The sequence below is a fragment of the Mytilus californianus genome, unplaced genomic scaffold (genome assembly GCF_021869535.1).
Source record: "Mytilus californianus isolate M0D057914Y unplaced genomic scaffold, xbMytCali1.0.p SCAF_13, whole genome shotgun sequence".
Classification (NCBI taxonomy): Eukaryota; Metazoa; Mollusca; class Bivalvia; order Mytilida; family Mytilidae; genus Mytilus; species Mytilus californianus.
In genome coordinates, this window is record NW_026262615.1 from 36,530,765 (window position 1) to 36,558,166 (window position 27,402).

Below are 27,402 nucleotides of genomic sequence, written 5' to 3' on the forward strand. Positions count from 1 at the left end.
ATATTCAAATTATTGTTATGCATGTTATAAGGGTTGACATATTTTACCATCTTTTGCAGGTGTCTATAAGGGCTCTTTTCAATCAAATCAAAAGTATTTAATTTAGATTGAAAAGAGTCTAATTGATTATTTACCATCCAATTCTGAATGATTTCATTGTGGAAGATACCCTTTAAATTTATTGTCTTATAACTACCAATTAAAAAAGTAAGAATAAATTACATGTATCGGTATATAATAACTACAACACGTGTTTAGTGATGTTATCAAGATTTTAATATGTATATTAATTCTTGAAGTAAGAACTACAAGTTAATAAATGTACACAAAGATTAATAAATATCTAAAAACAAAACAACTTTCTCACTGAGGTGCTTTTTAACATGAAAACATATCACATTCATTACAAACACTCAACAAATCAGCAAAAACAACCCATGTGACCTTTATAAAAAGTCATGTGATAACTTAAAATAATAACATCATGAACATTTATTCTACAGAACAAAAACATTATAATTGCATTTCACATTTAAATTTAACAAGTATCACTATTTAGAGCTAGCTATGTTTGTGTTGTGGACTGTTTCAAAATGTGACATTTTTGTTTTAGCTGTCCACTGATAGATATTTGTTTTCATTTAAAGCATGAACTTGAGTTATTAAAGAATACTATCCAACTACTTAAGAAAGATGACTATGTAATATAAAGAATACAAAGAAAACATTTAAAATTCTGAAACGTTTCATTTTGATTTTTATACATCTCTTTAATTAACAATATACAATGTAAGTAATAATAGACATTTTGAGACAGTCCAAGCAAAATGAACAAATGTGCAATGGAGAATAATTTCAGCATTTATATAAGGCATCCATACTATTAACGACCAAGTGTTCACTAAAACAGCAGGATGCAAGTATAAATACAATTTATGTGCATTGATAGAAAATAACCCTCATGGGTAGTCAAGGTTATTAAAACCCTCCGTAGATAGTAAATAAAATTTGTGAAAATATTAGAAACAGGAATAGCATGTAGGCATAATAAAGTGTTCTCCTTGTTTCTGGTAAAAAAAACAAATATTTTCTAACAAAGATTATATATCTTTTTTGCAATTTTCAAAAGACTAGTGAACAAAAATTTATGTCAGCATATAACATTTTTGATCTACCAAGTTATGACCATCAGCAGTGTTATAATTCAGATACTTTAATTTTGTTTTTGTTTTTAATGTTACCCATTAAAAATCTTATTTTGTGACCATGTTTGTATGTGCCAAATTATCCCTCACGTACAAAGCAATTATGTAAAAAATATTTTTTATATCTTGCTATGGCAAGTAGTTATTTAGCTCCCCTAGTAATGACAAATCAAGCTGAACTTCATAAAAGTCACTTACAGCTTTCTATTGTTGCTTTTTCTATTTTTAGCTTCAATTCAACATTTTAACTCCCTTAATAATATGTAGTGTAGAATCTGACAAAAATAATTCTTTCATATTCTTTTAGGAACTGGAGCTATAAATTATAAAAATAACAAATCAAACTTGAACTCAGAGAATATATGTTCAATCTGTTATTTAATACAGTATGAAATCAATTTCTAAAATACAAAGGGAACTGTAAAAACTGGTTCCAGTTAAAGGGTACTCTTATTCTAAAAGGTTTTAATATTAAAGCTTGATTATCTCAGTCAGTAAAAAAGTATTTTACAAATCAAAGATCAAATCAAAGATGTACATATTTTGTTTTTGGAATTGTTTTTTTTTTTATTCTTTCAGACCTTTGTCCATTCATTGGGAAAAATGAGATGATAGAATAAAATAAACAAGGATAAAATTACACATTACACTGTGACGTGACTCCAGTTGACATAAAAAATAACTCAAGACACAATCTTATAGCTTGTTTGGAAAATGAGTGATTATAAATATGTACTATTTTTCAAAAGACAAAATGTTTATGTATATTGAGTTTATATAGTATAGATACCCCCAAACTGTAGCATAATTCTTGAATGGGTAAATGTCCACCGTCAAAATCAATCTTGACCTTTATATTATGGTCCATGACATTGTGTTTAAATTCAAAAAAGATTCTGTCAGGTGGAACATTTACTATCATCCTGAAATAAAAGAAACACCCAATTGTTAGAAAACTAAGGGGAATAAATCTTGATCAGAAAAGTCATATCTTAAAATAATTAGCCAATTATAGGAGAAATTTTGAAGCTTATTTAAAAGTTTAACAATCTGGTCAATATAAGATATCTATCATGGAAATTTTGTTGAGACAATTATATTTCTACTAATACTTTGAGTGAGATACAATATTTCTCAAGTTAAGATATATAAAAACATAAATGTGTCAATATCTTATTCAATATGTTGACATGGTAGAATATGTTTCTGTACTAATTTTTGAAGGATATGTTGTCATGCTTTCTTTAAGATATGCACAATTGTGTTCTTTTGAGTTATGTCACCTCTCTTCATGTCCTCATAATAGCAAAACCAACTAATCAAAGTGCTTTCAAGCACTGTAGGGTAAGGATTGCTTTCGTTTATCAGGAAACTTAAAGCCAAATATGCATATGCATTGGAAGGCAATACTATGAACTAGAGATAATATTGTAGTTGGTTTAATGAACAGGAGATAATTTTGTAGCTGGTTCAACTACAATTGTAACTTGAATATCTGAGCATATATTTCAGTGATTAATTTCTTGAAAGGCATATGATGTATAGAATGAAGTTATCAATGCACTATGTTAATTATTGGACATAATGTTAGTAAGATATCCTAACAATATAAGGATTGTCCATACAGTTTTTAAACTAAGATTAAGCAAGTGTGCATAGATTGTGACAAAATGACCTGGATAATTGTTCTCCCCTTAATGTTCTCAACCCCTCAACATTTTTTTCAGTTCTTGTTCACATCAAAAGATTTAAAAAACCTGGTTCATCAGAATGTTTCTTAAATAAAGGAGAATGGTTCATAAATAAGACTAACACTTTTGTTGATACAGTATCAATATATCTCTTTTAACATATTTCTGAATCAAATGCATTTCAGGTAATAATTTGAAAAGTGCACGTAAAAGTTATCTGTTGAGAACTTCAAAAACAATAGATTTAGAGCTTTTAACATTATTTTTAATTTTAGTGTATGACCAATGAAATTACCCATAATTTATTTTGTTATTTACATGAGAATAAAATTTGAATAAGTTGATGTGTAACCATGAGAAGTAAATGAATTGAACATTACTATCCCATACTTCAATCGCCAAGAACTAACTTATTCCGATTCTTTCAAGGTGCTGGGCAATTTTCTAATGATTAACATTCATTAGGTTAAAAACTTCACATGAAAGATATCACATTCTATAGCTTTTCACACTTCAAACTTTTACAAGGACTCAATTAAACATCACTATTTGATATGATTGTTTCATTCATAAATCAACAACATTTTTCAGCAAGGGGAATGATAATGCAGATTGTATTTTAGACTAAAGAGTTATTCATATTAGACAGGAGTTTGGTGAAAAATGATTTTTACTTTAAGAACTGTTCACCACATGTCCTGATACACAAGTTCAGTTCACACATGTTTCTGATTATTAAGGAGACCAATTTTGACAAGTGTCACTATAATTTTGAAATTTTTGAAAATCGTCCATTCCCAACCTTTTCTTGGTCCAAGAAAATAAGATTATAAAACTCAAAAATTATCTGCAAAAATTGGAAAACTTTTAGAAATTAATTGATTGAGCAAAGTGTTGACTTAAGCAATATCCTAACTGCACAGACATGTTTAAAGTGAAATTGGATACAAAGTCTGGTAAATGGTTCTACTGTCCATGCAATATTCTAAGCGAGCAGATTAGACAGGTTTTAAATACGTATGGTTTTTTAATGCTCTTCTAAAGAGTTGGTTCACTAACTCATAATTTTGGCCCTAAAAATCTGATATTTTTTTCACTACAAAAATGTGGTGAACATATGCTTAAATGTCCAATAGTTTAGCAGCAAAAAAAGATTTTCACCAATTGCGTCATTAGTGACGTATTTGTGACGTCATAATGTAGGTGAATTTCGGAAAATCTTGATTTTTTGCAGAATTCGGCAAAATTTATGACAGTTTTCTGTAAAAATAATTGTGGTGCCACCCTTCCCCCACAAATATTTTTGCTGAAATATTCTTCATATACCATATTCTTTACTTTTCAAAAAAAAATTCAATGGGATAGGGGTGGCACCACATATAAAATCATGAAATAAAGTGAAAAAAGTTGAACATTTCTAAGAAAATGGATGAAAATTACATTTTTTTCCTATTTTAGGCTTACATCTATATAAATATGAAGCAGATATACCTTTTCTTATTGTACTTTCAAATATCATTCATTAGCAATGCACATTAATTAGATTTACTTTAATAATTAAATTAAAAAAAAACCAAACGTTTATTGGGGTGCCTGGCTCTACTCCTTTGTAATTGATTTGGTTTTCCTACTGTTTAGTTTCAAGCAACAGTTGGGTCTGACATACTATATTTTAGGTTTTGTATCTATAATGAGTTTTTAAAATGAACTGTATGATCCACAATGGACTTGTACTATGTGAAAATGAAAAATTCCTGAAAATATTTTGGTCTTTTTTGTATTACTGAATTTTCATTTGTAGATAAGGTAGAGTTAACAAATATGTATATGAGTGGTATAAAAATGCTCTTTTTCTTAAGCATTTGAGTTTTGTTACAATTAATCTGTGCTATGTGTTGTATATTGATGTTTGTCATTTTGACTAAATGACTAAATGACTTTTAGTCTGAAATTATCATTATAGAAGTAGCATTATCTGAAATGTTTAAATAAAAAAAAACGAAATTTGGGAATTTTACTGCCAGGGTTATTATCAATAATTTCACAATCACAAAAAATTGAGAAAATATCCCAAATATATGTTAATAAACTCATCGCAGATTAATAGTTTGTTAATCAACCAATATTGATGTGAAAGGTGCACTTTTTGTTTATGCACTGAAATTGTCAAAATATTCATGTTAACAGTATAAAGTATTGTTATGAGTTTTGATATTATTTGTCAAGACTTTCACCAAAGAAGATATCTCAATTGACAGCATGCAAAAACCATGTCTTAACAATCCTGAATAAAAACTTCACTGTCTGAAAATTACTTACAGACTAGGTTAATGTTCAGTTGTTTCACATCAAACTGGCTGTTTCAGTTCAAAACTTATTTAGTAGTCTTTTCAATTGGCCATGAGGCTAAATGCCCTCAGTAACTGCCCTTATTTGACTCTTTTTTTTTAAGACTCGAAGTGACAAAAAGTGAGATTGTCTGCATTTTCATTTTCGAAACATGATAAATGTGACCCTATGATATTTTTCTAGGTACTTATGGTGGTATCAGACAGTCAAGAAATTCAATGTCAAGTTCATCTTTGACTTTAATTTCATGACAGATAAAATTGAACAAATCTGATTTTAGTTAAATACAAAAGTATGTTAAAGGAATATATCTAAGAAGGAAAAGAAAGATAATCCAAATCTGAAATTTTAATTTCAACTTGTCATTTAAAAATCTGTTCAAAGTATATGCAATTTCCTTGGTTTTTGTTTAAATTTGAAAATAATTTTACATCATCATAATTATATAATTTGGTCTTATGTGCTGAATATAGACTGAGAGAAGTATTATTAGTCTCCCTTGGATTAATTTCATATTCTGGCTATTTTAAATAATCTAACAATACTACATGCCCAATTTTAAATAATCTAACAATACTACATGCCCAATTTTGAATTTCTTACAATTTTATAATGATATATTATATTGTAACAGTAACAAATTATAAATGCTTTAAAAGGGCTCAAACCTGCAAATTTTGTTTCATCTATTTTGATAAATTTTGATTATCAATCAAAACAATAAAAAAGAAGTCTAAGAATCCAAATCAAAACCAAAATTCTATTGAATGTAAAGCTATGCTAAACAGTTCATATACAAAGGAATTTATTTGTAGCTCCTAATATCCTCTAAAGCCAAATTTTATAACAGCAATAATGTAGAAAAGCTGACTTATTAAAACACAGAAATATTCTCAATAAAATTTTATGGAACATGATTGTTCTAAAATATCTTATGAGTATTTAGACAATTTATATATAAAATTCAACTAACTCTTCAATTTTTAATGCTTAGTGTGAAACAAGTAAAATTAGCATGCCTCTTATTATCCGGCTTTTTTTCCCACAATGCACTATAATAATATGATAACTACTTGTACTGATCCTTTCTAATTTCTAACATATTTTAGAGAAAAAAACTGCATCAGAAAAAAAATTTGTATGCAACAACTGAAATAATCAGAAGAGGTCACAATGTACAAAAAATATTTAAAAAAAAAGGTTTTTTTTTAAAATGGGCTGTTCAGAAAATAAACTTAGGGGTCAGAGGGCACAATCTGTTTCATCAAACCATGTATAAAACTTTCAACTTTACTTTACAGGCGGATCCACAAAGGGTTTGAAGATTTTCTTAATCATATTATAATCACTGAAAAATCGGCTGAAAACTCCTTTTGGCCAAATAGAACTCTACCACCTCCCCACCCCTTTTGAACGTTTGTGGATAACAGTTAGCATTTCATTAGCTATTTTTTTCTGAAGTCCCCTTCCATCAAATGTAATACTGTCTATTGAAATCCCCATTCATTTCCAGAAAAGCCCTACATAAAATATATAACCATTTACTTATATACTTAACTGCTTAATTTTTTAATGCTACACAAAAAGTCAGAATTAAAACAACTAATAGGATTTAGAATGTGAATAAATCTTAAGAGTACAATGTGCTTAGAGCTAATCATAGAATTATGTGAAATTGCATAACTTTCGACATCTCAAGCAGTGATTAAAAAAGTTTAAGGCTTTAGAAAATGAAAATTCATTCTGTGAAAACTATTTAAAAATAAAAAGAAAAGAAAATTCTTAACTGATCAAAGATAAGCCAAAGAAAAGGTTGAATGTAAAACAATCAATAAATAAAAACATTAAACTACCTGTAACTGTGTATTCATTATTATTATTGTGGTACAAAATATCATGGGTATAGATAAACCACAAACTCAACTTTTCAGATCAAATTTCCTTAAGGATGTACTTAGGTCAGGTTTAGGAATTTTTAGGATGTTCAGACTCCTTCATTTTTTTCCTAAGATATAGGGCGCAATATTTTGCCCCATAACATCCATTTTTCTTTTCATATAAATCTTTAATAACTCGTAAAAGGTCATTTGCCAAAATTTAGGCAGATTCAAGATTTCTTATCTTTCGATTTGAGACCCAAATAATACAAAAGCAAATTTAAGGTAAAAGTCTGAGTCAGCCTTTTCCCGCCAATTTAAAATAAAATGCTCTGCTGGGCACAGCTTGATACGACCGCAAAGGTCGAACCCTGAACAGTTGGGGCAAGTATGGACACAACATTCAAGCTTGATACAGCACTGAATTTGGATTGTGATTAAATATTTGACACAGCATAGGTTTCTGACACAGAATGAATGTGGTCTAAGAACTTAAAAAAATTTAATTTACCTATTCAAACCATATCGTTATTATTTGCTTTTATATATAAATCAAAATTAACCAATTTAAAATGGAAAATTTTAAAGAACAAAAATCCCCCCCCAAAAAAAATTTTTTGAACCCCCTTATGATTCATCATCCCCAAACTAAATCCCAGCCTTCCATTCGTGGTATGGTACCTTGCAGTACAATTTTAGAGAGATCCATACACTTGAACACAAGTTATTGTCTGGAAACTAGAAAAATGCTTGTTTTTTGGCCCCTTTTTGGCCCCAAATTCCTAAACGTTTAGGGCAATTACCCCCAAACTCAAACCCAGCTTTTCCTTTGTGATATGGAACCTTGTAGTACAATTTCATAAAGATCCATAAACTTACACACAAGTTATTGTCCTGAAACTAGAAAAATGCTTTTTTTCCCCCCTTTTTGGCCCCTAATTCCTAAAATTTTCAGGCAATTACCCCCAAAATCAATCCTAGCCTTCCCTTTGAGGTATGGTACCTTGCAGTACAATTTCAGAGAGATCCATACACTTGAACACAAGTTATTGTCTGGAAACTAGAAAAATGCTTGTTTTTTGGCCCCTTTTTGGCCCCAAATTCCGAAACGTTTAGGGAAATTACCCCCAAACTCAATCTTAGCTTTTCCTTTGTGATATGGAACCTTGTAGTACAATTTCATAAAGATCAATACACTTACACACAAGTTATTGTCCTGAAACTAGAAAAATGCTTGTTTTTTGTCCCTTTGGCCCCTAATTCCTAAAATTTTTGATGCAATTACCCCCAAAATTAATCCCAGCCTTCTCTTTGTGGTATGGTACCTTGCAGTACAATTTCAGAGAGATCCATACACTGGAACACAAGTTATTGTCTGGTAATAGAAAATTTTTGGCCCCTTTTTGGTCCCTTTTTCCTAAACGTTTTGGGCAATTACTCCCAAACTCAATTCCAGCTTTCCTTTTGTGATATGGAACCTTGTAGTACAATTCCATAAAGATCCATACACTTACACACAAGTTATTGTCATGAAACTAGAAAAATGCTTGTTTTTGCCCCTTTTTTGGCCCCTAATTCCTAAAATTTGCAGGCAATTACCCCCAAAATCCATCCCAGCATTCCCTTTGTGATATGGAACCTTATCGTACAATGTCAGAGAGATCCATACACTAACACACAAGTTATGTCTGGAAGTTACAAAAATGCTTATTTTTGGCCCCTAATTCCTTAACTGTTAATACCATAACCCCCAAAATCAATCTCAACCTTCCTTATGTGGTATTGAACCTTATGGTAAAATTTCATAGAGATCCATTCACTTAAACTAAAGTTAGAGTGCGAAAACCAATGTGTCTTCGGACGACAAAAACAACGCCAACGTCATACCAATATACGACCACAAAATTTTTTTTGCGGTCGTATAAAAAATAAATATCTAGAAAAGGAGCTCCATAACCTATAAATATTTTAACTAATTTTGTTCCTTAACAAATGCTCTTCTGACATAGTGTCGATTTTAAATTCTAGATTTTTTATTAATTTCACCCAAGTACATCCTAAAGGCTTGTATTAAAAAAATTTGGAAACAACGAAATTAAGTATCCACAAACTACATTTTTTCCTGAAACAGTAAACTGGTACCTACAAAAAGACAAAATGAATCCACAGTATTTAGATTTAAAAGTTATGATAAATTGATCATGTTAACACATGTGTCATGGTGATGAAGATAAGTATATATAATGCTTGATGAAATCAAAAGTTACGTATAAAGTCTAAATTTGAATTATGTTGTATAAGTAAAAAAGGAAATTTCTAATATGTATAAATACTACGATCGCAGATTATTATTATTATATCCACTGTCGAGTGAAGTAGTTGAGCCTTTACGTGAATGTCCTAACGTTGATGTTGATGAGTGATGACCAACCAATGAGGAGCTAGTAAACAACTTGTACCAGCCAATCACAATGTTTGTTAAGTCTAAGTGGTCCAGTAGAATTTGTGCCACTCCCATGAACACTTTACGGTCCATTCTGCCATAATCTCCCCACACAGTGACCTATAAATTAGAAAAACACAAACAAAATTAACATGGTGTACTGTGCATATATATATTAATGCTTTTTTTTCCCAGTCATATAGCTTTTTGACTGTTTCCATTCTTATATATACTTAGCTTTCACATATTTGGCTTTAAGTGTTCCTGATGAAGGTAAATCCAGAAAAGTGCTTTGGACGCATGAACATTATAAAGTGATGTTTTCATTTTTAAATGCCATTTTTAAAACAGTTAAGATCCACAACTCTGTCACAAAAGTGAAAATCTCCAAAACCAATCTTAATTTCCATTTTGTCATGAGGAACAACCTTTTTTAAAAAGTTTTAAAAGAATTGGATCAAAAGTTCCCAAATTATTGAACAGAATCTACATGAGATGCCATTTTCCAATCAATTTAATCTCCATTTGGTTGAACAATTCTCTAGTTATTACACAGAAAAGTGCCATTTTGTCAATCTCCCAAGGACTGTACCAACCAAAACATACAAGTCAAAGTCCTAATTATTGAACTTGACCCTATATTTGGTGTTCAGTAACACCATTTTAAAATTTGAAAAATTATTGCATGAAAACAAAATCAGCTGCTCCAACTACCCACTTGTCCCGCTGTGCTACCTCAAATCAACAACTGATCTTTTTTCCATCAGAAAAAGCAGGTTAAAGATGTCATTGAAAGGTCAATAAGTAATTTAATTTCAAAATCTAAGAAAAAAAAATGATTCCTATGCACATAGCAAAAACTAACCTGTAAAATCTTGCCAATATACTGTTCTGTAAACACTAACTGTTGTTGGTAAAGAGGGTCAAGGGTCCTTCTAGCGACTATTGTCTTCTGTTTTTCTATGCAGTTCTTACCATCTATCAAATACACTTTTACATATGGGGCTGTAAAAAAAGAAGTAAAAACTTTACATAAACTATTACATTGTACCAATGGAAATTGTTGTTAATCTAGTTTTACCTGTAATACAAAGACTGAATAAAAGAAAGTTTATCTTACTTTGAAACAACAGACAATGGAATTGGTTGGAGTAAGCTTAAGATGTTCACTATATGATGATAATTGAAAGGTGCTTACTGTAAATTCAGAAATTATTGCGGGCATTTATTATTGCGATTTTGTCATTTTAGACTAAAATGCGATTTTAATTTTTGCGATATTTAGAAAAATCCTGTTTAATTCTCATAAAAAATTTCAAAATGCGAGTTTAAATTATTGCGCTTCTAACCCTGTCGCATTTTTCGCAATAATAAAAAACGTCGCAATAATTTCTGAATTTACAGTAACTTTAAGTTGCAAATATAACATGCATATCAGTAAGAGAACATATTAATGTGATATGAACATGATCCCTGCTTACATTTTCAAGTCATTAATTTGAATTGGCAAGTGATCAAACCAACGATTTCTGCTATACAGCTAACATTTTGTAGTTCACTTCTTCAATATGCATATGTTTTTTTTTCTAAATCATCTATTCAGAATTTATTGAATGTAGTTAACCTTTTCGTTTTTTAGGGTTTTTTTTTGTGTTGGGTTATTGACATATACTCCAAATTTCCTTTAATTCAAACTTGCAGTCTGCAGTGATCTTCCTTAAGAAACCTGACTATGTAATGATGAAAATTGAAAATTATTTTTTCTTCCAAAATTTAGCATCTTATCACTCCATTTGTCATAGGGAAAGATGTGCAGTTGGTGGTTAATCTAAATTGGTCCTACATTTTTCTATTTACTGTCTGTAGGCAAAGATCAATTCTTTTTTATAAATCACTCACTGAATTCTATATCATTAACAGCTGTTAATCTTGTACACTTACCTGGTAATATCTTTGCTCCTTGTTTTGACATCAATCCTCTAGCCCTAATCACTTCAACTTCAAGGTGCCCTTTCCTATCATACAGGCCTAATTGTATCTCTCCTAGACATGGTGATCCTAGTACCTGCCTGCCAACTAGCTGGGCAGGACCCAGACCTTCAATAAACTCTCCAAATTGCCCCTCTGGTCCTAATCTCATCCCTGTAGGCAACCATACACTGAAAAAAATAAGAGTATTAAATACTTAGTACTACACATATTTTCATTAAAAATAAGTATACATCTACTATAAAATCATGCTTAAGGTAGATAGGGGGTCTAAATTAAAATCCATAGAATCTTTTGATAATTTGTCAAAATGCAGTTTATATCATGCTTTTTCCAAAAATATAATAAAAAGTATGGGTCGACGGGCTTTTCTTCATGCTACAGGTTGTGCAAAATTGTCAGATTTTGTAGATTATGCATGAAAAACCCAATTTTGTGTGATAAAAAGAAAACTACACCATAGAATTTTAAGATAAAATATGAGAAGATAGCTCTATTAATATGCTTTCAGATAAGAAAAAGAAAAAATGGGGTCGCTGGACTTGTTTTCTTGCTACATAATAAAATAGGTAAATTCACAACACATTCTATTATAAAAGTTACTTTATCTGAGTTATCTCCCCTTATATGGCAAAGTTGAAAAAAAATGAATCAAACAAAAATATTCTGTTTTTTGTAAAATATAGCAGTAAATATGATAAAACACATAATTTTCTATATTAACATGAAAAGTCTTACACATGAATTACATACTACTCTCAAAATTTGCACATTTCTTTAAAGATCTAGACCGATTGTTATCTGCTATTTCAAAATCCAAGATGGAGGAAGACACCCTAGCTACCTTAATTGCTATTCACACACTTCAAAAAATCAATACTGATGCTCCAAATATTTTAAACTGGGGAGTATTCACTGGCCTGTTTTGTGTTTGTTTGGCAGAAGAATGTTTATGCTCAAGTGTACCTTTGTACACATAGTCTCTTTACTTGCCTGTTTTGGGTGGCCGGGGAAAAAGGTTTAAATGACTAATGCTCCCTATTCTACCACCTGTTATAAAGTGTAGGCTTAGAAGAGAGGTCATATGACTACTAACACACTACCAGAATCTGCTCTTTATAATGGCATCCATGGATTCTTATCTGGCCTACTTTGTGTTACGAGTGGAAGGGTCTGTCTAAAAAAATACTTACACACTGCCAGAGTCACTGCTGATGCTCCCTATACTGCCGTCAGTAGACTCTTTACTGGCCTGTTTAGATATCCTGTTAGAGAGGTGGATATCACCAGATGTTCTCACTTCCTCACTTCTTTGTACACTACTTCTCTTTTTACTCTCTGAAATAAACAGTAATTTAAAAAGTTAAAACATATATATCTTCCAATTTCAAATTTCAGAAATGAAAACAACAAATCAAGAGTCTTGTTAGTGGTTGTATATAGTTATATCTTACCTGTTGTACTAAACAAATATATGTAGCCTACCAATTAATGACGGTCTATGATGAATATATTACCAACTAAAAAAGACTAACTTCAATGTTAGCTATATTCATTGCTAAATATTGAGCTGAAAATCATTTAAACACAAGAAAATTGTCCAGAACGATTGGTTGATGACTGGCATAACATTTTACCTGTCTGGTGAACAGGTAAACCAAAGCTGTCTGCCAACCAATTAACTCTTGTGAATAACTAAATAATTGTATTGATGAAAGGTTCATTTAAGACAGACTTGTTTTTGCAGTATTTACTCCTATATTGTCACTTTTATGACTTGAAAACTGTGCCTGTGTTAGGGAAAATTGTTTTGCCCTAAAAATCACTGACACTTCGATTTTTTTACTTATGAACTAAGCTGCATGGTCACTTTCACTAAAATTCTAGACGAACAAATATTAAAAGAAACAGCCAAATCTGTTTAATATGACTGTTTTGAAAAGCCTGCAACAAGGCAAAACAACAGGATTGACACCCATCATTTTGTATGTCAACCACTGTGCATTGTATGGAAGTGGATGCAAAAAAATCTTAAAAGATAACAAGCTTAGAAATTTCTTGGAAAAACGCAACCACCCACTTAAATTAATTTCAGTGCATCCTATGCACCCACCATGATCAATTTTGGAACAGTCCTAAGGAAATATCATACCTGCCAGCTGAGTCGCACTATTACTTTTCCACGGTAGATTGACAAAATTAGCCATTTTATTACTAATACTAGTTCTTCTCCTTGATCGACCCTCTGTAACTGGTGCACTTAAGGCAGAGTCTGACAAACTGCCATCAGACTTTTCATACCCTCCTTGACCATCATTACTACCAGATCTTGCTACCTGTTGTCGTCGCTGCATGGTGGTAGACTTGCTCTCCATTTTTTGGGTAAATTCACTAAAAATTTATTAGATAATCATTATATTTTAAAAAGTACTTTATACTATGTCATGTCAAAACATGATTCTAAATAGATGTGTGGCACTAGTCAATGAGAATTGCCAATATCCTTCAACATATATAAAGTAATTCAAGTTATGCATTAATTGGCATCTTACTATGACTTAACTACTGTTTTCAACAAAAAATATTACATAAATTTAATATCTTTTGCAACAAAACATTGATAAAGAAGATCTGTATGCCATATTTGTTGACAATAAATACTAACAGGTTTCATTCATTGGGACACTTTTGTGATGAAAATGTTATTAAACCAGACAAATATGACAGCAGCATGTTTTCCCACCATTTTGTATGAACATTTGCATCAACCATTAAGAAAATGATCAGTGATATTAATATTATCATATGCACTTAAATCTGTTTTCTCCAAACTAAAAGAGGACAGAAAGATAAAAGGCATTAACGATAGATAGAAGAAAAAGAAAGATTACATCACCATGAAAAAAAGTTAGAAGTTCAGAAGACAATCAAAATTTCACAGAATGCTAATAAATTGCTTTGCCGAGCACAGCTGGATACGACCACAGAGGTCCAACCCTGAACAGTTGGGGCAAAAATGGACACAATATTCGCGCTTGATACAGGTCTGAATTTGGATTGTAATTAAATATTTGATACATACATTGTAATAGGTTTCTGAAACAGAATAACTGTAGTCAAAGAACTTAGAATTGGTTATATGATTTGAATTTATATTCATTTTATTGCTTTTGTGCAATACACTATGCTGTTGCAAATTGACCTCCCCCCCCCCCCCCCCTCCCCCCAAAAAAAAATTTACCGCCCTTTTTTTTTGCTTTTGCACAATACACTATGCTGTTGCTAGATGACCTCCCCCCCTCAAAAAAAAAAAAAAAATTACCCCCCCCCCCCTTTTTTTTTGAAAAAAAAAATATTTTATTGCCCCCCCCCCCCCTCACATTTTCTTTTTTACACATCCCCCCCTTTTCCAAAAAAAAAATCTTTCCATCAAGATATGGTCATAATCTCAATTCAAATTTCCAATGAAGTTTGCAACCATAATTACCCATTTAAATACATCATAATAGTCTTAAAATAGAAAGTGACATACATAATCATGTCTAAAATTAATATTCCTTAATCAGCATTTTTAAATAGTAACTTCTAAAAATAAATTGACAGCTAATCACCTCAAGACAATACAACATTTCTTTATACATAATTTAAAAGCAGTGTAAGGGAGGTAATCCAAATATAACATTGTACTTTTTTTTAATTGTCCATTAACCAGGAAACCCTTGATTTTACCCCTTTTTTGCCCCTAATTCCTAAACGGTTTGTGCTATAACCCCCCAAAGCCAATCCTAATCATCCTTTTGTGGTATGGAAACTTGTGGTATAATTTCAGAGAGATCCATACACCGTTCCACAAGTTACTGTCTGGAAACTAGAACTAGAGGCTCTAAAGAGCCTGTGTCGCTCACCTTGGTCTATGTGCATATTAAACAATGGACACAGATGGATTCATGACAAAATTGTGTTTTGGTGATGGTGATGTGTTTGTAGATCTTACTTTACTGAACATTCTTGCTCCTTACTATTATCTCTATCTATAATGAACTTGGCCCAGTAGTTACAGTGGAAAATATTTTGTAAAAATTTACAAAAATTTACAAAATTTATGAAAATTGTAAAAAATTGACAATAAAGGGCAATAACTCCTTAACGGGGTCAATTGACAATTTTGGTCATGTTTGACTTATTTGTAGATCTAACTTTGCTGTACATTATTGCTGTTTACAGTTTATCTCTATCTATAATAATATTCAAGATAATAACCAAAAGCTGCAAAATTTTCTTAAAATTACCAATTCAGGGGCAGCAACCCAACAACATGTTGCCTGATTGGTCTGAAAATTTCAGGGCAGATAGATCTTGAACTAATGAACAATTTTATACCATCAGATTTGCTCTAAATGCTTTGGTTTCAGAGATATGAGCCAAAAAATGCATTTTACCCTATGTATTATTTTTTTGCCATGTCGGCCATCTTGGTTTGCGGGCAGGGTCATCGGACACATTTTTTAAACTAGATACCCTAATGATGATTGTGGACAATTTTGGTTAAATTTGTCTTAGTAGTTTCAGAGGAGAAGATTTTTGTAAAAGATTACAAAAATTTACGAAAAATGGTTAAAAATTGACTATAAAGGGCAATAACTCCTTAAGGGGTCAACTGACCATTTTGGTCAAGTTGACTTATTTGTAGATCATACTTTGCTGAACATTTTTGCTGTTTACAGTTTATCTCTATCTATAATAGTATTCAAGATAATAACCAAAAACGACAAAATTTTCTTAAAATTACCAATTCAGGGGCAGCAACCCAACAATGGGTTGTCCGATTCATCTGAAAATTTCAGGGCAGATAGATCTTGACCTGATAAACAATTTTACCCCATGTCAGATTTGCTCTAAATGCTTTGGTTTCAGAGATATAAGCCAAAATCTACATTTTATCCCTATGTTCTATTTTTAGCCATGGCCGCCATCTTGGTTGGTTGGCGGGGTCATCGGACACATTTTTTAAACTAGATACCCCAATGATGATTGTGGCCAAGTTTGGTCAAATTTGGCCCAGTAGTTTCAGAGGAGAAGATTTTTGTAAAAGTTTACGGACGACGGACGACGGACGCAGGACGACGGACGCAAAGTGATGAGAAAAGCTCACTTGACCTTTTAGGTCAGGTGAGCTAAAAATGCTTATTTGGGCCGCTTTTTGGCCCCTAATTCCTAAACTGTTAGGAATAAAACCCCCAAAATCACTCCCAACCTTCCTTTTTTGGTTATAAACCTCATAGATTTCTATTTACATTTACTAAAGTTATGGTCAGGAAACCAAATGTCTTTGGACGACGCTGACGACGACGACGTGATACAAATATACGACCGCAAAATTTTTTGCGGTTGTATAATAAAAATAAAATGCTCCGCTGGGCGCAGCTTGATACAACCGCAGAGGTCGAACCCTGAACAGTTGGGGCAAGTATGGACACAACATTCAAGCTTGATACAGCACTGAATTTGGATTGTGATTAAATATTTGACACAGCACAGGTTTCTGACACAGAATTAATGTGGTCTAAGAACTTACCTATTCAAACCATTTCATTATTATTTGCTTTTATATATAAATCAGAAATAACCAATTTAAAATGGAAAATTTTAAAGAAAAAAAAATCCCCCCAAAATTTTTTGAACCCCCTTATGATTCATCCCCCCAGAACTCAATCCCAGCCTTCCCCTTGTGGCATGGTACCTACAGTACAATTTCAGAGAGATCCATACACTTGAACACAAGTTATTATCTGTAAACTAGAAAAATGCTTGTTTTTTGGCCCCTTTTTGGCCCCAAATTCCTAAACGTTTAGGGCAATTACCCCCAAACTCAAACCCAGCTTTCCCTTTGTGATATGGAACCTTGTAGTACAATTTCATAAAGATCCATACACTTACACACAAGTTATTGTCCTGAAATTAGAAAAATGCTGGTTTTTTGCCCCTTTTTTGGCCCCTAATTCCTAAAATTTTGAAGCAATTACCCCCAAAATCAATCCCAGCCTTCCATTTGTGGTATTGTACCTTGCAGTACAATTTCAGAAAGATCCATACACTGGAACACAAGTTATTGTCTGTAAACTAGAAAAATGCTTGTTTTTTGGCCCCTTTTTGGCCCCAAATTCCTAAACGTTTAGGGCAATTACCCCCAAACTCAAACCCAGCTTTCCCTTTGTGATATGGAACCTTGTAGTACAATTTCATAAAGATCCATACACTTACACACAAGTTATTGTCCTGAAACTAGAAAAATGCTTGTTTTTTGCCCCTTTTTTGGCCCCTAATTCCTAAAATTTTGAAGCAATTACCCCCAAAATCAATCCCAGCCTTCCATTTGTGGTATGGTACCTTGCAGTACAATTTCACAGAGATCCATACACTTGAACAAAGTTATTGTCTGGAAACTAGAAAAATGCTTATTTTTGGCCCCTTTTTGGCCCCTAATTCCTTAACGTTTTGGGCAACTACCCCCAAACTCAATTCCAGCTTTCCCTTTGTGATATGAAACCTTGAAGTACAATTTCAGAAAGATCCATACACTTACACACAAGTAATTGTCTTGAAACTAGAAAAATGCTTGTTTTTTGCTCCTTTTTTGGCCCCTAATTCCTAATATTTTGAGGCAATTACCCCCAAAATCAATCCCAGCATTCCCTGTGTAATATGGAACCTTGTGGCACAATTTCCGAGAGATCCATGCACTAACACACAAGTTATGTCTGGAAGTTTCAAAAATGCTTATTTTTTGCCCCTTTTTGGCCCCTAATTCCTTAACTGTTGGTACCATAACCCACAAAATCAATCCCAACCTTCCTTTTGTGGTATTGAACCTTATGGTAAAATTTCATAGAGATCTATTCACTTAAACTAAAGTTAGAGTGCGAAAACCAATGTGTCTTCGGACGACGACGACGATGATGACGCCAACGTCATACCAATATACGACCGCAAAAAAATTTTGCGGTAGTATAAAAATTGAATAATATAAACCCAGCCAATCTGTTTTCATTTTAAGATTACAAAAATATTAATCTTTTTATTTCAGAACTAGAAAAGGGATCCAATTTGATTCATAGTGATCATGTGTACAAAGTTTTAAGTTGATGTGATCACAACTTCAAGGTATAAAACTTCATCAACATGATATAGGGCTAACAGACAGACTAATGGACAGAAGAACTAACAGACAGACTAATGGACAGAAGGACTAGCAGACACACTAATGGACAGAAGGACTAACAGACAGATTAATGGACAGAAGGACTAACAGACAGACTAATGGACAGAAGGACAAACAGACAGGATAATGGACAGAAGGACAAACAGACAGACTAATGGACAGAAGGACAAACAGACAGACTAATAGACAGAAAGACAAACAGACAGACTAATAGACAGGAGGACTAACAGACAGACTAATAGAAAGAAAGACAAACAGACAGACTAATAGATAGAAGGACTAACAGACAGACTAATAGACAGAAGGACTAACAGACAGATTAATGGACAGAGGACTAACAGACAGACTAATGGACAGAAGGACTAACAGACAGACTAATGGACAGAAGGACTAACAGACAGACTAATGGACAGAAGGACAAACAGACAGACTAATGGACAGAAGGACTAACAGACAGATGCATAAAGAAGGGAAACATAATGCACCCTGGTACCCAAAACAAAATAATATGCATAAATTTTAACAAACAGTTTACAAAATAACAAAAAATTCACTTAAATTTTTACAAGAAACTGTGTTTGAAAATTGTTTCTGATGACTTTGCACTTCACTAGGTTGAAATTATCTCCCAAATTGGTTATAATTTTACTGTGTAAAAAAATCTTTTTGGGTTCAATATTGCAAAGTGCAAATGATTATATAAAAGGCAACAACTTTTTGTTAGCAGCTTTCCTGAATACCAGATTCTTTATGGGTTTGATCCCTCAGATAATGCTGATTTTCAGGGGGATCAATCTAGCAACTTATTAATTTTCTGGTAAAAGTCACTTACCAAAAGTTGCTACAATATATATATTGACCTTAACAGATTTACTATTCAATATTTTTGCTGAATTCAAAACCTAAAATTTTTGCAAGGAGGTCTCATTGGGGAGGGTCTGACCCCGGATCCTGCTTATTGTTTTTTCTGATTCCTGTATCCCGCTTATCATTGTTTGATAACGCTTGTAATTTCACGTGTCCCGCCTGACTTCGTTTCCTGTTTTCACGCACAAATATTTGACTTTCACGAGTCCAGCGACACGCTTAGACCCCAATGAGACCCCCTTGCAAGAATATGGCAGTTTTAAATAACAATTGAAATAACATAAAATCAAACTTTCATCCAGTACAATTTTTTACCATTAAGTTTTAAAAAATTCTGCATAAATAAAAGTTGTACCCTTAAATGTTTACCTGAATTTTCTTTGTGGTCTTTCTGACTGTGTAGACATGTAACTGTTAATACTGACTTTTGAAACTTCAGACATATCACTGGTTTCAGATGCATCACTGCCGATATCATCAATATCAGGACTGAATTCTGAAAAGAAAAAAAAACACCAATACTTTATATATATGTAAATTGTGAAATTTGTTCATAGTTTAATATTATTATTGCGAAAATTTAAACCAAAAAGGTTTCAGAAAAAAACCCAACATTTAAAAATTTTTCATTAGATTATAATGTATATGCAGCATTTTCTAAAATATAGTTCAACAATTCAAATACAATTAATAATTGCTGTCTCATTATTGCATACCCAACATATTCTTTAATTCATAGTATCGATCAAAAAATTATACTAATGTTTATCGTTATGGTAGAACAATTTAACTTGAAAAAAATTACTTAATCAAACAGAATTTTTTTTCTACCTTTTCGTTTGGATCTGTGTCCTCCAGGATGAACTCTTGCAAACTCTCTTCCTCTTTCCCTTTCATAGGAAAAATCTCCTCGGTCATAGGATGAACCCCTTGTTCTATCTCGACTGCTGGAGTTACGTCCTGCTCGATAACCCTCCGAATCTGAAATGCGCCCCCTACGAGATTCTGAATCGGACCCAGGTGATGGTTTGATTCTCATGCGAATTTGCTGCGCTCTTTTTTCAAGGTCCTGTGTCACTGGAAAATTAAGCCAAAAATCTATAAGAGAATTAAGAGTATGTTCATAGCAAAAACCATGAAACAAACAGTTTAACAACACCAAATAAGTATGAAATATCAACATTTTTGTCTTTATCTGTATACTGTGGATTCATTTATTTTAGTGGGTACCAAATTTTGTGGATTAAGGAAAACTTGCATTTTCATGGATATTTGATTTCGTGGTTTTGCCAAATAGATATAAGAAGATGTGGTATGAGTGCCAATGAGACAACTCTCCATCCTAGGCACAATTTATAAAAGTAAACCATTATAGGTAAAAGTACGGTCTTCAACACAGAGCCTTGGCTCACACCGAACAGCAAGCTATAAAGGGCCCAAAAAATTACTAGTGTAAAACCATTCAAATGGGAAAACCAACGGTCTAATCTATATAAAAAACGAGAAACGAGAAACACTTATGAACTACATCAACACAGGACAACTACTGAACCTCAGATTCCTAAGTCCTAGAATATTTGAAATTCGTTGCACATTTAAATTTGTGGTTCACCTGTATCCACGAAATCCATGAAAATTGGTTTCCCACGAATAATAATGAATCCACTGTATGTTTAATGACAAATGAATTAAATGATTATATTTTCCCATTATAAAAAAAATTTTAAATCACATTTTCTCTTTTTTCCCGAAAGTTTTAAAAGGAACAAGCCTTTTCTTTATTTTACTGCCCTCTTGTTGTCATGTATTAATTTACTCCACTTTTAGAAAAATCTCAAATGCCTAGATGTCAAAAATGTTGATATAGGATACAAATCTACCTAGATTGTTTTTGTTTTCTTGAGAGTCGAGTCAGCGTTCATCCAAAAGCTGTGGTTACCTAAGCTAGCTTCCAATAGTAGCAAGCAATGTTTTGACCATGGATTTCAAATTGTGTCCCGTCTTTTATATCATTGATCAAGTAACTGGTCATTCTGTTGGTAGCTGCACTTCAATGTGTTTTTTATATTTACAACAAATGGTCTAGATAGGCAAAAAGGATGTTTTGTGCCCACATAAAACTGGTATAACCCCACCAGAGTTTATACCTGTACCAAGTCAGGCTAATTCTACCATGTGTTGTTCTTTGTTTTTTATACTTGTATGTTCTTCAATTTTTTTTTAAAGTTTTGGATGTTGTTGTATTTTGTGATTTTTCTTATTATTTCGAAACATGAGACAGGGAAGGTTTTGTTAAAATATAAAATGGCAAATTAAATTAATTGCATTAATTTTGATATCATTATTTGTATACATAATTTCCTGAAATTGCAATTATTATAATTAATAAATTGTTCAAAGATTGCAATAATAAATATACAGTTTTTTTTTAATTATTTACAGTACTGTAAATTTATGTGGACTTTTTGAGCATGATGTTTAAAAGCCAGCACTTATTTGTATAAATGTATCTAAAATTCCATACAATTACATATAATAATTTCCAGCAATGATTAACTGGAATATTATATTACTATGCAGAAATATTGGTCTTGATTGAGATCAAAGAGAACTCCCCTCTAATTTTGTGTCCTGTTCCAAACCTTGACCTATCATTTTGCCATAGAAATTTGTTTTTTGTTAATAATTAACTATATGTGTGTGTGGAACCATCATATCAACGATGCATGTGAAATAAACTTAAAATATGCAGTGAAATAACCATTGACATGCTGTTTAACAATAAATTCATATTAAGAAAAGTTCCAGTGCAGGATCTGCAAAATAAAATAAATATATCCCCACACATTGCTCTCTTCCTAGAATAGTCACAAAAAAACAAAAATTGCTCGATTTTAAAATGCGATAACTTCATGGCAAACCTTCTGATAAGATGTCAGTGAAAAATCATATTCAAAATAATGCAACCATTTCCTACCTTCACCTTGCAAATAAGCTTTAAAATATATAGACATGTCACTTTGTTAATTAATTTCTATTTATAAATGTAATTATTAACTATCAATAGCACATGGGTTTGTTGTTATATTGGGAACATGTGTTCATATGTTTGCAATAATATTTAAATTATCTTAGCATAACAATAAGTCACCTTAACAAAGTAAGAGTTTAAAGTTTCTTTATATGATAGCACGGACTGGTCATTTGCGGTAAAAGTTTGCATTGAAAATACATTTTCATAGTTTGACCATTCGAAGCTCAGTCTTAGTGCAAAAAAGTTTCCCCCCTCCCCCTGTGAAAACTTTTTGTATTAATTTCTAATTATTGTAAAAGCATTACGTTTATTCTGCAGATCTTGAAAGAACATTATGTAAATATTGTTTTATGATATGAACGAATTCTATTTCATTATTTTTCTTTGTAGATATGTTTGTAAGACATGTATGCTGCAGCGGTCTTAGTGTGCTGGCAAAGTGATTGACATTTGTATTTGTTAGAAAAAATAAAACTTTGATGCACTCTTCTAGGCGAGCTGTTTCCCATAGATATGTGTTTGAGTTTTTGTTCATAAATACTTTATTTGCGTTTGAGGCCACGAATAAGAAAATAAATTCATTTTTGTAACAATTCAAAATTCTTCAAACAAACATTTTTTCTAACTGTGTATTTCCCATCATGGTTGAACGTTTAGAAATGAAAACTTAGATGGTTATGAATATTATAAAGAACCAAACTTCCTGGCAAATTCCTAAAACTTTTAAGCATAAGTATGCATTAAAACAAGAATTTATGAAAATAAGTAGTTAATTTTCCCACTTCCCAAGGCCAGTGTAATGGATTCTACCCAACTGGTTAATATTTTGACATCTTATATAACTAGCTTTTTATTACAACTATGATTCTGGTATAGTCAAAAATAAATAATTAGCAGAAAATGTCTTAAAATATCCCATTTATAGTAATAGGCAAGCTCAATTCTACCCCACCCTCAAAACAATAAATAGCAGACACTCCCTCACCAAAAACTGTTTTCAATTTACATTTTTTCTAATTACCAAAATACTGCAAGGTTTAAACAAGGGTTATAATGATTTCTAACATTTCAATCAATCACCAAAAATATTAAGGACTATAAATTCAGAAATTATTGCGAGGTTTTTATTAATGTTAATGATGCAACTAAGTGAGTATCACAATAATAAGAAATTGCATTGTGACATCTTATACCTATATTTGTATGCAGATTTTCCTTAAATTGCAATAATTAATCTCGCATTTATGTCCTTCTTCAAAAATCGCAATAATAAATACACACAATAATTTCTGAATTTACAGCACTATATTTCTAATCATTCTTATAATTTAAATCTTCTTAAATTTCGACGAGTAAACTCTCATTCAAATTTGAAGGAGCTCCTTTAAGAAACGAAGGCCTATTTTTGTCCTATAACATTGTTACATAAATATCTATGAAACATTTGAACAACTTCCTATCCTTGATAAGTATGGTTCCCATTTCCCATTTTTTAAATACCCGAACTCGTCTAATTAAAGAGATGAAGTAAATTTGTCAAGAAAAAAAGGCATTATACATGCAATAACAAAATGGCTACAGGTCAAAAACAACCTTAATCCCTGCTAATAACACTATGGAATATAATAACTATAATAAGACCTACCTTTATCACGGCTTCTGAGCTGTGCCTCTAATGGTATTGATGGTAGCTGACGTTTCTTAGGTGATGGTGTACTAGAAGGTGACGTTCCAACGAGCCGAACTGGTGAACTTGATGTTCTGGAAAAGATGAAAGTAAAATTGGTATATAGTTGTAGGTGACATTAACATATACTTTAAAATGGGAAATTTTTATGAGGGATTTATTTTCCCTAATTTGGCAATTAAAATAAGAGCTTGAAAATATTTCCTTATGAAAATTTAATTTTACAGAATATCAGAACAAGGTTTTGCCCAAGAAATAACCAATTTTAAATTCTGCAGAAAGTACAACTCAATTCTCATAATCACTTTTCGTAAGATCATCATATTAACAAACAAAATGTCATAAAATAGTCATAAATTTGTGGTTTTTGAAATATAATTGAATTGCCTCCCCTTCTCTGCTAAACGGATAATGATACAAATGTGACCTTCAGTATGTCATTTAAGTCTTTTTCTCAGCATACTTTTGCAAAAACATAAAAAAAAAAAGCAAAACTAGCTTTCAGTAATGGTACTTTATGTCTTTTTTTTCCTTTTTTTTCTGCCATATTTGTTTTTTGTTCATTGTTTTAGCATGAATCAGGCTGTAGGTTTTCCTGTTTCATTTTGTGTAGTCATTCATTTGGACCTTTCATGGCTTAAAACACAGTTTTTTTTTTTGATTGTTGAAGGTTTTACTGTAACCTATAGTATATAGATGCTAACCCCAACATTCTTTGGTCTCTGGTGGACTATTGAGACAATTGCCAATCAATAGTGTGTGTATCTCCTTAGAGCTATTCCATTAAAATGTATGTAGGAGGGTAGGAAGGGAAGTTTAATTATTGAATGTGGTCATGGGTCTTTTTTCAGTATGCATCTGTTACCATTATGCAAAATTATCTAAAAAATGGTTCTTGGTTGTAGGGATATTTTGAAAGTCCCTTCCTACCCTCCCACATACATTTTAATGGAATAGCCCTTACTTTCACATCCTAAATAAAAAGAATAATATGTCTGAGGACACAAATCCCCCTGCTCAAGCTTTGCAATTTTCCAAGTTAAAAAAGGGCATAACTCAAGAATGGTAAATGACTCACAAACCAAATTCAAACTCTGTCTGCATGTTGTAGGTCTTAGTATTGTGTATGAGTTTCATAAATTTTGGATGAGACATACTTAAGTTAGAGTGTGTAAACGAAAATGGGGCGGAGGGATGGAAGGACAGATGGACAGACAGTCAAGGGTAACACTTAATTCCCCCGCCTACAGAGGGAGCATAATAAAAAAAATCACATGACCATCAGCTTACATACCTAGCAGGAGAGAGTGAGCGAGATACATTTTCAGGCACATGGTGAAAAGCTGAAGGTGACCTTGACCTATGACGTGAGCGTTCTGGTTCTACAGGAACTGGTGACCTTGACCTGCGTGAACTTTTATCACCAGGTATGTTGAGAGTTTCTCCTCTACGTGATCCTCTGCTTCTTTCATTTAAATCTTCTTGACCTTTAAAATATTAAGAAAGAAAATATTTGAGACTCATTGTGTGGTTAATGACACTATACCAAGATAGAGGAATTGATATTGTGTGGTTAATGACACTAAACCAAGATAGAGGAATTGATAACTATGATTATTATTTCAATAAAAGTCTTGCTAAAAACAAACACCTTTGATATATGCATGCTAATATAATCCCAAGCTTGTACTCATATTCTATAAAGTCAGGAACTGTTCTGGTGTATATAGTAAATATGGAAATATTCACTTCAGCATGTTCAGGGTTAATATAAGTATTCAATAAGAAATAAAAAGAATATATTAAGATCCACTTCAATCTATAGACTACTGTAAATTCAGAAATTAATGTGAGGTTTTTATTTTTGCAAACAATGCCACTTTGTGAATGTCGCAATAATAAGAACTTGCATTCTGGTATCTGATACAATGTCTTATATTTGTAATGAGCTTTTCCTGAAGCTGCAATAATCAATCTCACGTTTTTTTATTGTCCATTCTGCAAAAATTGCATGAAAAAACTTACACAAAAATTTCTCAATTTACAGTAATTATGAATAAATGCACACATTTGATACCTATTTTTCTAATGCAATGTTTGCTGGTTGTCATGTAAACTTTTCTACAATTTCAAATAGAAATGCTGATGTGCATTATAAACTCCACACTTTTTTAAAGAAAAAGATAGATCAGCTTCCTAAATTTTGAAAAACTTTAAATAAATTTTGCTGAGGTACTGTGGATTCAGAATTATTCGCAGGGTACCAATTTTTGATTTATGGAAACCACAAAAAAATGTTCAACACTGTATAAATTGTCAATGGACAGGTATACAAACTTTTGCAAAACCACGAAATAAAAAATCCACAAAAACACCCAATTTTCTTCAATCCACAAAAAATTGGTATCCCCCAGAATAAAAGAATCCTCAGTATTCATTTAAAGCATCAAAATCAGAAAAGAATATTGTGTATTTGGATGCTTGCTGATATCAATGTAAAAATGTTTGAACTCTATTATCAAAAGAGATGGCTAACAGCCAATTTATTGGGTACGAAATAATAGGTTTTATTTCTTTGAGTTTAAATATAATAGGAAAATTATTCATTTATTTTTCTAACCCTAAGAATAAACAACAAGTACAAAATGAAAACAACGCTTTATAAATTTGGTGAATCTGAATCGCTTTCTGGAATTACCCTAAAACATGTAAAAAGGAACGATTAAGCATACCAAATATAATACAATAATTCTTCCAACTTCTGCTCTAAAACCACTTATAATAATTACAACCAAAATCATACATCTGTAAACCTGTTTTCTTGCAAGAATTCAGTTCTATTTTATTTTTTAGGGCTGACATTAAAAATATAAGGTGTTGAAAATGTCAGGTGTTAAAAGACAAAATTGTTGAGGTCATAGGTAAAGTCACCAGAAACATACCATATCACGGGGGTCTCATTGGGGGGTTCTGATCCCGGATCCCGCTTACTGTTTTGTCAGATTCCCGTATCCCGCTTACACTATGTACGTAAGCAATTC

General features: G+C 31.9%; 1 protein-coding gene across 3 annotated transcripts in view; it reads right to left on the bottom strand.

Moving 5' to 3' along the window:
- Positions 1–253: 253 nt before the first annotated feature.
- The window catches only part of LOC127723579 (regulating synaptic membrane exocytosis protein 1-like), an 86,632-nt gene continuing 59,483 nt past the window's right edge, over positions 254–27,402 (bottom strand). Inside the window, exons 16-25 of one of the 3 annotated variants that reach the window (XM_052230253.1) lie at positions 25,656–25,848; positions 24,320–24,435; positions 20,472–20,738; positions 20,010–20,136; positions 13,707–13,945; positions 12,748–12,892; positions 11,507–11,724; positions 10,431–10,570; positions 9,514–9,685; positions 254–2,128 (exon numbers count right to left, since the gene is read on the bottom strand). In XM_052230253.1, the coding sequence (XP_052086213.1) occupies positions 2,124–2,128; positions 9,514–9,685; positions 10,431–10,570; positions 11,507–11,724; positions 12,748–12,892; positions 13,707–13,945; positions 20,010–20,136; positions 20,472–20,738; positions 24,320–24,435; positions 25,656–25,848 (1,622 nt within the window). In that variant the 3' untranslated portion in view covers positions 254–2,123. Of the gene's footprint in view, positions 2,129–5,806; positions 9,686–10,430; positions 10,571–11,506; positions 11,725–12,747; positions 12,893–13,706; positions 13,946–20,009; positions 20,137–20,471; positions 20,739–24,319; positions 24,436–25,655; positions 25,849–27,402 lie in introns of those variants that run through there. The other 2 variants (XM_052230252.1, XM_052230251.1) reach the window with 2 other exon arrangements.